At 44.6% G+C, this 13789-nt stretch overlaps 2 protein-coding genes across 4 annotated transcripts in view; one reads left to right on the top strand and one right to left on the bottom strand.

Annotated features, from left to right (window-relative positions):
* Nucleotides 1–2615: 2615 nt before the first annotated feature.
* On the top strand, nt 2616–4577 carry hexim1 (HEXIM P-TEFb complex subunit 1). Its single transcript, XM_083677588.1, has 2 exons — nt 2616–2735; nt 2942–4577. The coding sequence occupies exon 2, from the start codon at nt 3002–3004 to the stop codon at nt 4088–4090; it is 1089 nt and encodes a 362-aa protein (XP_083533714.1). The 5' UTR covers nt 2616–2735; nt 2942–3001; the 3' UTR covers nt 4091–4577.
* Nucleotides 4578–9905: 5328 nt separating this feature from the next.
* arhgap23a (Rho GTPase activating protein 23a) overlaps nt 9906–13789 on the bottom strand; it is a 28404-nt gene continuing 24520 nt past the window's right edge. For all 3 annotated transcript variants that reach the window (XM_083676821.1, XM_083676822.1, XM_083676823.1), the window contains 3 exons: nt 13604–13697; nt 11960–11991; nt 9906–11752 (listed from right to left, as the gene is read on the bottom strand). In XM_083676821.1, the coding sequence (XP_083532947.1) occupies nt 10217–11752; nt 11960–11991; nt 13604–13697 (1662 nt within the window). In that variant the 3' untranslated portion in view covers nt 9906–10216. The remainder of the gene's footprint in view (nt 11753–11959; nt 11992–13603; nt 13698–13789) is intronic.

Genomic DNA, 13789 nt, shown 5'->3' with positions numbered 1-13789 from the left:
ACACAATGAGCGAATATTTAACATTTCATTGTGTTGCAAAGAGAGACAACGGTTCCAGGCCTACACATGTGCAGTGTGCCAGTGGCAGGGAGTGGCACGCATACTAGACAAGCCAGTGGAGCCAGGCCAGATGCATGATGGGAATAGGAGAAGACACTTTTTTTTTTTTTGTAAGTATAATGAGAAATAGGAACTGTGTAGATTGTTTCACTCACTCTCAATTGCACCAGGCCATGTTACTAAAGATATAGGGTGAGAGATTAACACTTGTCCAATAATCCTCTCAGGCTCTGATCCAGGAGGAGCTGCTGTACTGTTGCCCAGGCATCTGGAGCTGCTACCAAACACCACTGCCCCCTGAACCACCCCCTAAACATGATTACTCAACCACCCTCCCTCCAGCACCATAAAGGGCCCTAGCGGCCTCCTCCCCTTCTTCCTGATACCCCAAGCAGTCACTCTTCTTTATAGAAACAATAGGTACTGTGATAGAAAGACACAGGTTTGGCCAAAAGCTTGATGTAACCACTCTCCAGACCTGACACAGGTCAGAGACAAAAACATCTGGTCAGTCCTGTGTATGTATTTATGTGCTTGGGGTCTATTGACACTCAGGGGCTTGAGGAAGTGGCTTACCCACTGACTGTCCACTGTTGAAATGGCACACAAAATGGCACAGCAGCAGTCTTTCTTGTTAACAGTCAAGGACATAGCAAAGACTGTGGCTGTGGGTGTGCAGTTGCTATACTTGCTTATTTCTTAATAAACCAGTTTCATATATTATGTTGAGATAGTTATGATCTCTTCAAGATATATCTCAGTACTTTGAAGTCTCAGCAATTCTCCAAAGGCCATCATTTGGTCAGACAAATAGGGGAAATAAATAGCTAGCCTATTCTGTTCATCTTAATTATCATTAGACTTGGCTAGCTAGCAAAACAAAGACAGCCCTAGTTTTAGTGGGACACTATCACTCCTATAGCTAATTGATTAGCTATACCATCAAACAAGAGATATGGGAGATATGACATGACAGAGTTAGCTAGCTAACTTACAGGCCATGTCATGGCAACGACAATAAACTTGAGGTTTGAGATAAAGAGACTGACAAAAAAAAACAACTAACGCGTTAGCTAGCGAGGCTAACGCCAGCTAGTCAATGACTGAGCCAAATGAAATGGCTAGCTCGCTACTTTCTTTGTCTCCTATTTAATTTATGAGGACAGCTAGCTAACTTCGATGTAACGTTATAGCCCAGTCAGTCCCATTAGAGTAATGCATATTTACTTGGATTTAATGACTGACAGTAGATAGATAACGTCCCCACTAAGCCTTACATACAGGACAATTATTATATAGCTAGTTAGCTATGGCAGTTGGCTAGCTATCTTTGCTAGTTGCTTCTTCGATTTGGTTCGCAATTGCTAGCTCATTATGGCTACTAACGTTAGCTTGCAAAACTAGTTAATGTTTGGAAGTGCAACCGTTCGTGAAAAACACGAACTGTATGTACTGGATATGGCCATGTAATCATCCTCTATTAGGTGGCTTTTCCTATCCTGGCAATCATTTATTCGTTGTTTTTTTTATCAATACGTCAGCTATTATTGTTAGCCTGGTTAATTTTAGCATGGCTAGTTAGCTCAGTGATACCGCTTTGCATTTATTAAAGAGGCTGGGTCCGTTAATTCAAAAGATAACTATCGTTACAGATGACAAACAAATGCAGTTACTGTGAGATCTTTCGCAGACTCAACCAGCATTCAAGCGTTGTATTAGTAGATACATGTTGAAGTGCTTCTCTACACTCTAGCCAACTCGCTAGTCTGACCACCAAAGAGGTGGTTTGTTTGCTCCACTGAAAAGCCCTGTCTTCTTCTCCTTGCGCTACAATTCTGTAAAGGAAGGTGAGCTAGATATCGCTCCGCAACAGAGAGAAAATATTCAAACAATCAACAATGATTTCGAAATATGAAACCACATCAACAATGCTGTAATTGCTAAAACATTAACAAACAGAATAACGCGTGAATACGATTAGTTAATTGGGTTTTTTGCATGTTAGTCAAAAAACGGACTAGTTTGTCCACGGAGGGCGTTTCATGTTGTTTAAAATAAAGGATTCTCACATTAACTGTAGGAGTGAAATGAAGTAGAATAAGTAAAAAAAATACACAAGAACTGCTAAAGGCTACAGTGTTGTAATATACTTATTGTCTATAATGACAATGTGATGTCGATCAATGTACTAATATGAATATGCTCTCAAAACGTTTTTGCATTTCTCCCCTCTCTTCGTACGTGGTAGCTTCCAAGAAAACTGCTTTCCTCATGAGGCCAATGTGCACTTGATTGACTATTGCGAAAACCAATTAAAATACAGTTTAAGCTTAGCAACAGCGCATTTGCCTTCTTGTCCAATAGTAGTAGCGAAGGGTGGGGCTAATTCAGCTATATGTCCTAAAATGTGATTGGCTTACTCGTTTGTCAATTGCGTTATATTTGTGGAGTATGTAGTTTTCTAAGGTGGAGCTCGCCATCATTTTAACGACACTAAAACTACACAGCCCATAAAACAGTTCGAGTCAAGAAAAACAGCATGCGCACTAGCAGCGGCGGAATTGATATATAAACACGAACTGCTTCCTTTCCAGTAGCACACTGGACACTGTTGTGGCGACGAAGCTCCAACTTGGGAAAGGCGACGATTTCTAGCAGCACTGAAATAGTTAACGGTAGTTAGCTACAATAGCTCTGACGAATCATTTGAGGAGTAACAAGTGTTGCCATTCAGAACTTTGATTTTAAGTTTAGCGATAGTGAATGTTTCAAAGTTAAATCTAACTCTTTTTTTTTAAGTAGGCTATATGTTGCTCATCTTGAGACATAGAAAGAGAATACTTTGCGAAACTTGGCTAAACATATTTTGATTCACTTTTAGGAGCACAACTGAGCACAACTGAGATGTGGTAAGGAAACAGCCCATCACCAACCTACCAGGATGGCAGAAGCAAGATTTGAGAAGTCCCATCACCTGAAAACTTCAGATACCACATCAGGTGGGAACGGAACAATTTTTGAGCATCCCCCAGCCAATGGGAACGGTGGACCGGAGACTGGCAACAGGGGGCGATATAGAGATAAACAGCAAGCTGACAGCGGCAGGGGCATCGCATCTGACAAGTTATGGCAAATGCGAGGCGGGCAGAGGGAGGTGTGCTCTGGATTCGTTGCCGGAAACGCTCTTCCTAAGTGCCCAGCCGTAACCCGGCCTTGTCAGGAGCCCGGAGCTGATGCAGCAGGAGAGGGTGGTCTCGTTGCCCACGGTAACAGTGGAGATGGACCGCATGAGGAGACCCTGAGTCAGGTGCAAGGAGAGAGTGGCCACATCGAGAGAATTGACTCCGACACTGGGACAGATACGCGTCAGGGTAAGAAGAAGCATAGGCGCCGACCCTCAAAAAAGAAGCGTCGCTGGAAGCCTTATTTCAAACTGTCCTGGGAGGAAAAGAAAGAACTCGATGAGAGAGAGACTGCACGGGCTTCCCGAGTGAGGGAAGAGATGTTCGCAAAGGGGCTGCCTGTAGCCCCCTACAATACAACACAGTTTCTAATGGACGAACATGATCGAGAAGAACCGGATCTTAACACAGAGATGGGTGGCCGACGGCTCTTGGAAGACACAGCCAGTGAGGATGATGTCGAAAACGACGACGAGGAAGAGGATGGTAGCGGTGGTGGCAGCGACGGCATCGGGAGGCCTGGAAACGCAGGTGGGGAGTTTCTTCAAAGAGACTTCTCTGAGACCTATGAGAAGTACCACGTTGAGAGTCTTCAAAATATGACCAAGCAAGAGCTAGTTCAGGAGTACCTGGAACTGGAGAAGTGCATGTCCCGTCTGGAGGAGGAAAACAACAGGCTGCGACGCGCATTTAGCGACCCCAGCGTCACCGAGGATAGCCCGCTGCCCCAGTCGGACTCAGCGCGGCTCAGAGAGTTGGAAAGTGAAGTGGAGAGACTGAGGTCGCAGAACAGTGAGCAGAATCTGCTGAGCAAGGACCGAGGACAGATTGTCACCTTAGGTGATTAAATGGACAAAACCAGGTAACTGAGGAAAAAAAAATAAAAAAAAAAATAAACAGGAAAAATGGGGACTTACACAGGAATTTTTAAATTGTCACCAGTTTTATGTAATCGGTTTGTTAACTATTTGGACGGTACAGTCTGTAAATTGCATTACAATACTTGATATTTCTTTCTATTTGGACTGTTGGCGTCTGTTGAAACTTTTTTCAAGAAGGAATGTATATATTTCAAAGATAATTAATTCTTTTTATAAAGAGAATGTATTTGAAAATACGTTATGTTTTTGTTCCCCCGTTTCTTCAGTATTGTATGCATTAAAATACTATATCCCAACATGTGTTTAATCAACAGGGCGTGTAGTCTACTTTGTCCAAATCTAATTATTTTGTCAAACCAAGCATTATTTGATAATTTCAAAGAATTTGTAAATACAAATAGCCTAGTATGTTCACATTTTCTTCATAAGGGTAAATAAAGAATTGTCCTGGTTATCTGCATGTACTTATATTAATTTACATGATAGTATGGCTCTGCAGGTTGATGGGCTACGTGTAGTCGCATTTAAATTGTGATATTTGCAAGCCATTTTACAGATAGACCTATCATGTTGTACTGAACAAACTAGGTACATATAGCCAACATGAAATTAGAATTCAACACATTTTCTCTTTGTATTACTCATTAACACTCAATAACCAACCTATAAACCCAAGGTGGCCAATGTTTTGTTTTTTATGTCTGTTTATGAACAGTGAGCTCTTTTGACTTGAGCAACTGTCAACCCATCAGGTAAGTTGGGATTGCATTATACTTGCTGTCTGAATTTAGACATTGTGCAATTATATTCAGGGACTGTAAAGGTTTCACAATTTCAAACGCAATCATATATTTTGTTTATCCATCCAGAAGCCACCTTGACCTGTTTGTGCTAAGTGTATGTGACATGGCAGTAATGCTCTAGGCCCAAGGCAAGCACAAACCAGATGACTCTCCCAACCTGATAGTCTTCTAAAACAAGACTAGTAACCAACTCAGTGGTTCAAGAGTGATGATGAACTGCAGAACATTTTAAATAGTCTGTTTTTATAAGGCTTGATCATCTTTATATTGGATCAAGCTTCAGTGTGATTATTACACATTTAAACTGCGTTTTGAAGCACATTTTCTTAATTGGCACATACAATACAACCCTTCAAGACAATAAACAGCAATATGGGTTGCATTCCAAATACTGTAGTATAAAGTGTGAGTTTATGATGGACATCTCCCATAACCTGATTTTATAAATATCGAGTTAGTTGCAGAGTCTGGGAAACTTACTTAAAGTGATCAAAAACTGCAGTGTTGACACGTCACCAATCCTACCTGTAAGACATTCTCAGTGTAAAAGTACATGTGTATGTAGGCCTACGATACCTGTTCTACTAATCGACAACAACAAATACAGTAGTATTAATCTCAATGGCTCTATCAGACAGAGCATCCCCTGGCCCTACTTGGCATACATCGCATCCTCGGATTTTCCTGACCTCGTATTCCAATGGCACCGAGTTGGTATAGGGGTACTCGCATTATGAGCAATATTTTATAAAGCGGGGTATATTTGTTTGGCTACCAGATGTTTATACCATCAATTGTACCTTCAATTGTGCACCATGAATAACATACTATATGGATAGGTTTATGCAGAGCCATATATTATTAGAAATTACATATATGGCCCTTGGTTTATAGCCTAAGCGATTGTTGAAATCCAAGCAATCTCTATGTTTTAATGGATTTCTGGCGGCAGTCTGGTAGAGATCACTACATGTAAATAATCGATTGCACACGGGGGGAGTTGCTGGATCACAACAATGGATACATTTCTGTAAGCTATGCTAACTAGCTAGCTGACGACACGTTAGCTGAGTTGGATAGAACACTACTACTAGCGAGTCCGGGTTGTCTGGTTTATTTGGCAAATTCCACTAGTCAAAACCGTTTCGACAGGCACTGTCAAAGCTACATGGAAACATAATGTTTGCGGTTTTATTTATATTTCGTTCGACATTCTTCGCTGCGGCTGAACGTACCAGGGTATGCAGGGGAGGGCGCACTCAGCGCAGCCGCAGCGTAACGTTGTTATGCTGCGACGTTATGGGAAATGTAGTGTTCTATGATCAATTTCCTCCTATTATGTGCTGCTCGATTGCAGCCACTAGAGGGCACTACCCGTCCTTTTGAATATTGTGGTGCAGTGGAGTAGTTTACCTAAACAATTACTGGTTTACTCATCCCAATACCCCCTTATCTTCAGATTCTGGGCAGTGATTTAGGTGGATTGTAGAAGAATGACAATTATCATAGCTACTGAAATTGTTGCTTGTAATTGTGTGTAGAGATCTATGTATTAACATTAATCTAATAGGGGCCTAATTTATTAACCATGAGAAGCCAATACAAACATTCACCACTGCAATGATCTTTTTTAAACATAATTCTGTTTATTTACATCATATAACCTTGCTTTAAAGCACAAAGCCATTGAAGGAAATGGTTTCAGGTGGACAACCTTGTCAGGCCATTTTCTTATTAGATAGTTTACTCAAAGCAATTCAAAATGTACTTTACACAATACAATATGTTACATATCCAGACAATATATGTACAAAAGATTATCAGACATAATAACCAACATTAGGTAAATCACATTTCAAGAAGCGGACAGCTAACACACATTGAGTGTATTCTGAGTGTTTACAATTTACTCTTTTTGATGAAGGCATGGGCAGTTTGGTTCAGTTCAGCTGTGTCTGCCAGACTGACAGTTTGAATTCAAACAATCCATCAAAGGAAATCTAATGCAAATGAATGGTACCATATTCTCCTTTTCTAGGTATTGCCTAATGCTACCCTTGAGTAGGGCCTGTTAGGTGTACCATATTCATACAGAACACTGTAGGCATGAACAAAATCCTCTGTTTTTTTTAGAAAAGCAGGTGAGAGAAACTATGCTTCCTCTCCCCTCACAGCATAAGGAATGTTGCTGTTAGTGCCTGTTAGAGGCAAAGAGACTGCATAGACATGTCCTTGGCTAGAGTGTGCTTTTCATTAGCCTCTCAGAGAAGCTGCTTGTCATGTGTACTATACGTACACATCTTTGGGTCAGTGTCCAGGATGTAAGACCAGCAACAAGAAGAGAGAGGAGACTGAATTATCAAGATTGAGGTTTTAGGCTTTGAGACTCAAAAATAATAATGGGGGGACGAGGTGTGACCATGGCACCGCAGAACAAAAACACACTCCAGAAATCAGGCACTTGAAGGGCAAAAGTTGAGGTACAGTAAGACAAGACTAACAATAATTAAATTAAATCCAATGACTTCTGAGGGTGAGGGAATAGCAAATTCTAAAAAGTTCCTCATTACATTGTTTGAGGGGCAGTTCACTTTTCAGCTGATCAAGACTTAAAGTTATCTTTTGGGAAGGGAAAACCGATGTTTGACCAAAGTTGACAGCACAACTATAATGCTTACCAATAGGAAGCCACATTGTATCAGTCATTTGTGTCAATTAGTTCTGTGATTTAAGTTCCCCACTCACTCTCAATCATCAAGTGATGATTCACTTGAGACAAGCCATGAAATGTTATTTTAGGTGACACGATTAAACATGTAGGCCTACAGATGGTTTAGTACACTAAATATACTCAAATATTACAAATATCATTGACATACTTTACAAATGTAACATTGCAGGACACATTTACAATCATGTCATATGTCAATTAATAAGACATGCTATCAATGCTTAGCACTTTCTCTGTCACCCATACAAATGACAGCAAATATTCCCTAGTTTTTGGGAGATCAGCAACACATGCTTAATCTAATTGAATGTGGACACAGTATATGATCACAGGATTATGAGTTATAACTGTCTTCTGTGATAGTGTATGAATGTTCTTTGATAAGGGATAAGCAAAGGAATAACCATGTTCAGTTTTCTCTAACTCAAACTTTGTGAAAGAAGTAGAGAAAACAAAATGCAGAGATGGAATTGAGGAAGATATAAGAAGAACAAATGTACAGTATGTATCAAAGATAGAATATGTCACTGGTTGAAATATTGCTATTCAGGAGCCACTGACCAAGCATTTTCAGCCAATTGCAATGGGACAGCACATGTAGACCATGCATTCCTATCTTATTGAACATCTGCTTTTCATATGTGGAAATGAACCAATGAATGTGAAACCCTGTTTGCTACCAAACAATACAAGGATCAACAGCACAAGTGTTGTGGCCGTGGCAATACCATGGCAATACCATGGCAATACCATGGCGACAGGCTACAACGTCTCTGGGGGAACACCAGTCTAGGGAGGTTTCCAGACCTGGTTGAGTCAGTAGCAGTGTGTCAGGGAGAGAACATGGCCTTCTTCAAATGCAGAAACAGAGGCCATCTTGCTACAGTATGCTGAAGGAAGCATTCCAGCCCCCAGAAATAAAGATTGTATTTACTTGTGAGACAGGGGAATCTCACAGGAGATGTACGGGTAGGTTATGTGTTTTGTGATGAAGGATTTCTGCATAGTACTGAGAGACACAGAGAAAGGCCATCTATGACAGGCTGACAGGCTTGTAGTTGCGTTTAGGTTTTTCCTTTTGTTTGCTTTCAACAGGTACACCCAAGAGGTCAAATCACAATAAAAGTACTTATTATTTTCATACAAAAAATATATATAATATATACTGTATAAAACAAAAAATAATATATTAAGGGAAACATTTCAAGTAACATCTTGAAGGAAATTATTGTGCACTTTTGTATGCACTTTTGTAAACCATAAAAAAAGAAACTGAAAAAGTAAAAACAAATATGATAATGTAATATATATATTTACAAGGTTAACTTAACAAGGCTTTGTACAAATGTTACAAAATAGTTCAACACACAAACACCTGCACACTCAGACATAATCACGGGCATTGTCAAGCAAACACACGCACATACAAACAAGATGAACATATTAACAAAAAGGACAGCTGGGTTACATACCAGTGTGTGTGTGTGTGTGTGTGTGTGTGTGTGTGTGTGTGTGTGTGTGTGTGTGTGTGTGTGTGTGTGTGTATATGTGTGTGCATGTGTGTTATTTCTGTGTGTTATCAGCCAGATCAGAATGTTAGAGCTCGGTGCTCTCTGTGGTCAACAGAGTAACAGATCAAGGAAGACTGATATGTGAAGTCAGTGCTGGTGTGAAAGATCAGATCAAGAAGTATCCCTCTCATAACTGTTCCCACCCCAATACTGACAGTATTATACTGCATGTACTTCTCTCTCAGCAAGTGTGTGTGTGTGTGTGTGTGTGTGTGTGTGTGTGTGTGTGTGTGTGTGTGTGTGTGTGTGTGTGTGTGTGTGTGTGTGTGTGTGTGTGTGTGTGTGTGTGTGTGTGTGTGTGTGTGTGTGTGTGTGTGTGTGTGTGTGTGTGTGTGTGTGTGTGTGTAAGCCCAGAGCCTGTGCCTCACTGCGTGGCCATCACTGGGAATGAAAGACAATTGCAACTCTGCTCTAACTGTCACTCTCTGTTGGAACCCTGGGAAGGTTGTGTTTGGCACCGCCTTCCCTGGCCACTGTGAGGAGACAACCCACTTCCTCTGTCAGGCAGGAAGGAACAGAGAGGACAGGAAGGACCAGAGTATTCAGTAGCACACTGAGTGAGAGCTCTTGGCTGTAACATTGACTGTGATGAGGTTTGTCTGTGTCTCTGCCCCATCGCAGTATTGTATTATAAAAAAAAAAAAGAAAAAAGAAAAAGAAAAGAAAACACACACACAAAGAAAAAAAAAAAAAAGCTTTGGCAACACTAGAATGCCCCTTGCCATGCAAATGGAGCTGGTCAAAAAGAAAAAGGGAGCGTGGTGAGAATACTAGGGAGCGGAGACTTTTCTCAGACGGCCCCTTCTGTCAGCATGTGGCTCTACTGTCTACTGTCCACTGCCACCATGCCACTGACCTGCAGTCAGTGCTATGTGACCCTCTCAGAGACAGCAGATCCAGCCCCAGGTCTACAGTTCAGCTCAGAGGAGAAGGGCATTGGGAGGGAGAGTGGGGACCATTGAGAAGGCTTCTAAAACGCCTCCTGTGGTTACAGGTACTGGTGAAATCTGGAGGCAGGGGCGCGGCGTGCAGCAGGAGGCTCCTGCCCCAGGACGAGTGGCTGTCCTGGGGCATGTCCTTGGGGGTCATGAGGTGGTGGCCCTGGTGGTTTCTCCTGGTTGGGCATGGCAGGGGACAGGGACAAGTCGCTGGTGGCCAGAGGACACCTCTTGTCTGCCGTCTCCGTAGGTGAGACCACCACGGTGTGTCTGCGCCAGGCTCGTCTCTTCCTCCTCGTCTCAGGGGAGAGGGGCTTCCTCAGCCCAACGAGGCGCAGGTCATCAGCCGAGCCCATCAGACGCGCCCGCACCTGGTCTGCCAGAGACCCCCGGCCCTGACCCTGGCCCTGGCCCGTCCCGCTGGGAGTGAAGGAGGCAGCCTCACTGGGCGGCAGGGCTGCCTTGGGACTGGCCAGACGCAGGCTCTCCTGACTGCTGCCTGAGGAAGGGTTGGTCCTGGAGGAACCCTGGGCCCTGGCTGCTCTGACTGCCCCAGCCCCCTCTTCCCCGGCCGAGGGCCCAGACAGGTCCAGCAGGTCCAGGGAGCGAGCTTTGGCCTTCTCCCCCTTCGATTTCTTCCTGGCCAGCGTGTCACACTGGATCAGCTTGTGGGAGTTGAAAGAGGGCCGGGGGTGCAGTCTGTGGGTGGTGGAGGAGGAGGAGAAGGAGGAAGAGGAGGGGGTGGTGGACCGCGCCCCTCCGTCGCTCCTCTCCCCAGGGTCCTGAGTGTGTGTGGAGGGGGTGGGGGTGACAGGGTGGGGTGTGGTGGAGAGGATCGGGGCTTTGTAGTGTGTGTAGAGGAAGCTGCGTGGTGCTGTCTGTGGCTGTGTCTGTGGCTGTGTCTGTGGCTGTGGCTGTGTCTGTGGCTGTGTCTGTGGCTGTGTGGGAGTGGGAGTGGGGGTGGGTGGGTGTTTCTCTGGCCTCTCCTGGGTGAGGGAGCGCGAGGCGAAGCCGCTCTCATTGTCCGTCTCACTCACCATCTCGCTGTGCTCATCGTCAGCATCATCCCCCCGCCCCTCAGACGCCAAGCTCCGCCCCAGTGTGGAGAGGGTGGAGTAACCAGAGACGATGGAGCGTGCATCCTCAGTCCCCCGCCAGGGCCGACCTTTCACCCCCGCCCTGACCACCTCCTCCTCCTCATGAGGCAGCATCACAGTCTGCCGTCCCTCCTCTTCCTCGCCGCAGGGCATGCTGGGAACCCCCAACCCCACCACCACCTCTTCCTCCTTCTGTTCTATCGTTCTCTCTCTAACCTCCTCTTCTTCTTCCTCCTCCTCCTCTTCATCATCATCTTCATCCTCCTCTCCCTCTGCTCGTGGGGCGGTGTCTCCTCCCCCTGGCTCCTCCCCCTCCTCTGTCCCTAGGTGGCTGGCTTTGATTGGCTCGTGCTCCGAGTCGTCATCCGTGCTGCTGCCCAGCAGGCGGCCGTTGTGGCGCTTCCTGCGCTTGCGTCCGGTGACGGCAGACATGATGGACAGGGTCAGAAAGTCCTTGGCAGTGAGATCTCGCTTTGACCCCCACGAGCCCTGAGACAGAGTTACACACACAGTCAAAGGATGATTTACACAACCGCTAACTCATTGTTTCCTGTTGAAATGATGAACTACTATTGTCCTTTCACTATTTGCTCCAAAGTTGTTCATTTCTTGTTTTTGTACTGTCAAATAAACTATAATGTCAATATAAACACATAAAATTAACAGGGCTTAATGAGGGCTTAATGGTGGCCTTACCTTAGATTTAGCTGAGTCACTGTTGGTTGAGTCTGCAGAGTTAAGAGAGAGGACAGAGACAGAGGGTCAGAACAAGGCACACTCTGAGGATGGTCTCACATGGGGGGCGGGGGGTTGGGGGGGGGGGGTGAATGCAGTGATGCAGGGCACAGAGCTGGTCAGAGATCAATAATCCCTTTGAAGTTGCTTGTGCAGCCTAGTGATTTTATGCACAATCACTACACTTTCACTATATGGAAATGTTATTATAACTAATATAATGTTGCTTAAATCCAAGTGCTGTGCCCATCATCTGACCTTCATCCATCCCTATGAGACAGACACTGTTCACACACCATTAACACAGAGCAGAGATAGGTGATAAACCACTGATTGTCATGGGGTTAATCAAGTTGAATGGCATGTGATCAGGGTCTTTCAAGAAGGGGAGCGAGGGCGGGGAAAACACAGCACACACTGATGACATCACGGCAACAAACACTGATGACATCTAACATAGAAGGTAGCGTTGGAGTGAAGGCAGAAACAAATGTTGAGTATGGGCTTCAATCATCACTCTCACTCACCCTCTCTCTGTCTCTCTCCCACACACACACACACACATACACATATGGTCATGAAAGCCCTGGGTAGCAGCTGGGGCTATAGATCGGGGCCCAAAGGGATGAGTGGAGCAAGTGTAGGAGACAGGACAGACAGACAGACAGACAGACAGACAGACAGACAGACAGACAGACAGACAGACAGACAGACAGACAAACAAACAGACAGCCAGACAAACAAACAGACAGACAGACAGACCACTGTGGAGGGGCTTCCTCTCTCAGTGACAGAGGACAGTTGACAGCATCAGGTACACCAGCTTTAACAGCACACCAGGGAGCCAAAGTCATTAATCCCATTAATTCATTAGTGAGACTAGGGGACAGTGTAAGGTCATCCCCACACACACACCTCCTGCTTTAGTCAATCTGACACTGAGAGGAAGACGAGTGCAACTTCTTCTGAGGACGATGGAGACACACACATACAAAACACACAAACACCACCCACCCACACACACACACACACACACACACACACACACACACACACACACACACACACACACACACACACACACACTCATATCTTACAAACACCATCACACCACCACCTAACACATCCTCTTTTTCTCTCTCACAATCTCACCCACGCACACACGCACGCACGCACGCACACACACACGCACACACACACTCCAGGACACACACACACACATACTCCCAGGGGAAATCCCATCCTACCGCAGTGGCTGCTCCACAGGCTCAGCTAAGAGAGGGATGCAGAAATGTAAAGGCAAAGTGAAAGATGAGTAATAAAGAAGAAAAGAAAATCAGGAGAGAGGAAAAAAGTGTAAAAGCACACTAGTGATATAATCAGGAGAGGGAGAAACACAGGAAGTGCATATAATTCTCAATGTATTTCATGCTTTTATCTTTGCAGTGTGGTTTCATCTGTGTGGCTGTTAACACAACAACAGTACCCTATTGGCCAGTTTGGCCACAGTATGGGTTGGGTTGTGATTGGTCTGCACAGGCTGTCAGTAGCTCCGAGCAGGTTGGTGATTGGTGCGTTCAGGCAGTGATGGGATTGTGTCCTCACCTGATGCCTCCCCGAGCAGAGCGGTCCTGCCTATGTTGGAGAGCAGGTGGTCGATGTTGGGGGCAGGCTGCCGGTCCTCTGTGTCGACTGGCGTCTGTGTAGAGGAGGACAGGGGTAAAGAACGACACGGAGAATAGAACTCATCCTACAGTACAGTTGGTTTCACCACACCTTTGGGATGAGACA

The sequence above is a fragment of the Argentina silus genome (genome assembly GCF_951799395.1).
Source record: "Argentina silus genome assembly, chromosome: 9".
NCBI lineage: Eukaryota > Metazoa > Chordata > Actinopteri > Argentiniformes > Argentinidae > Argentina > Argentina silus.
Note: the sequence above shows the minus strand (reverse complement) of the source record. Positions and strands in the feature narration are given on the sequence as shown.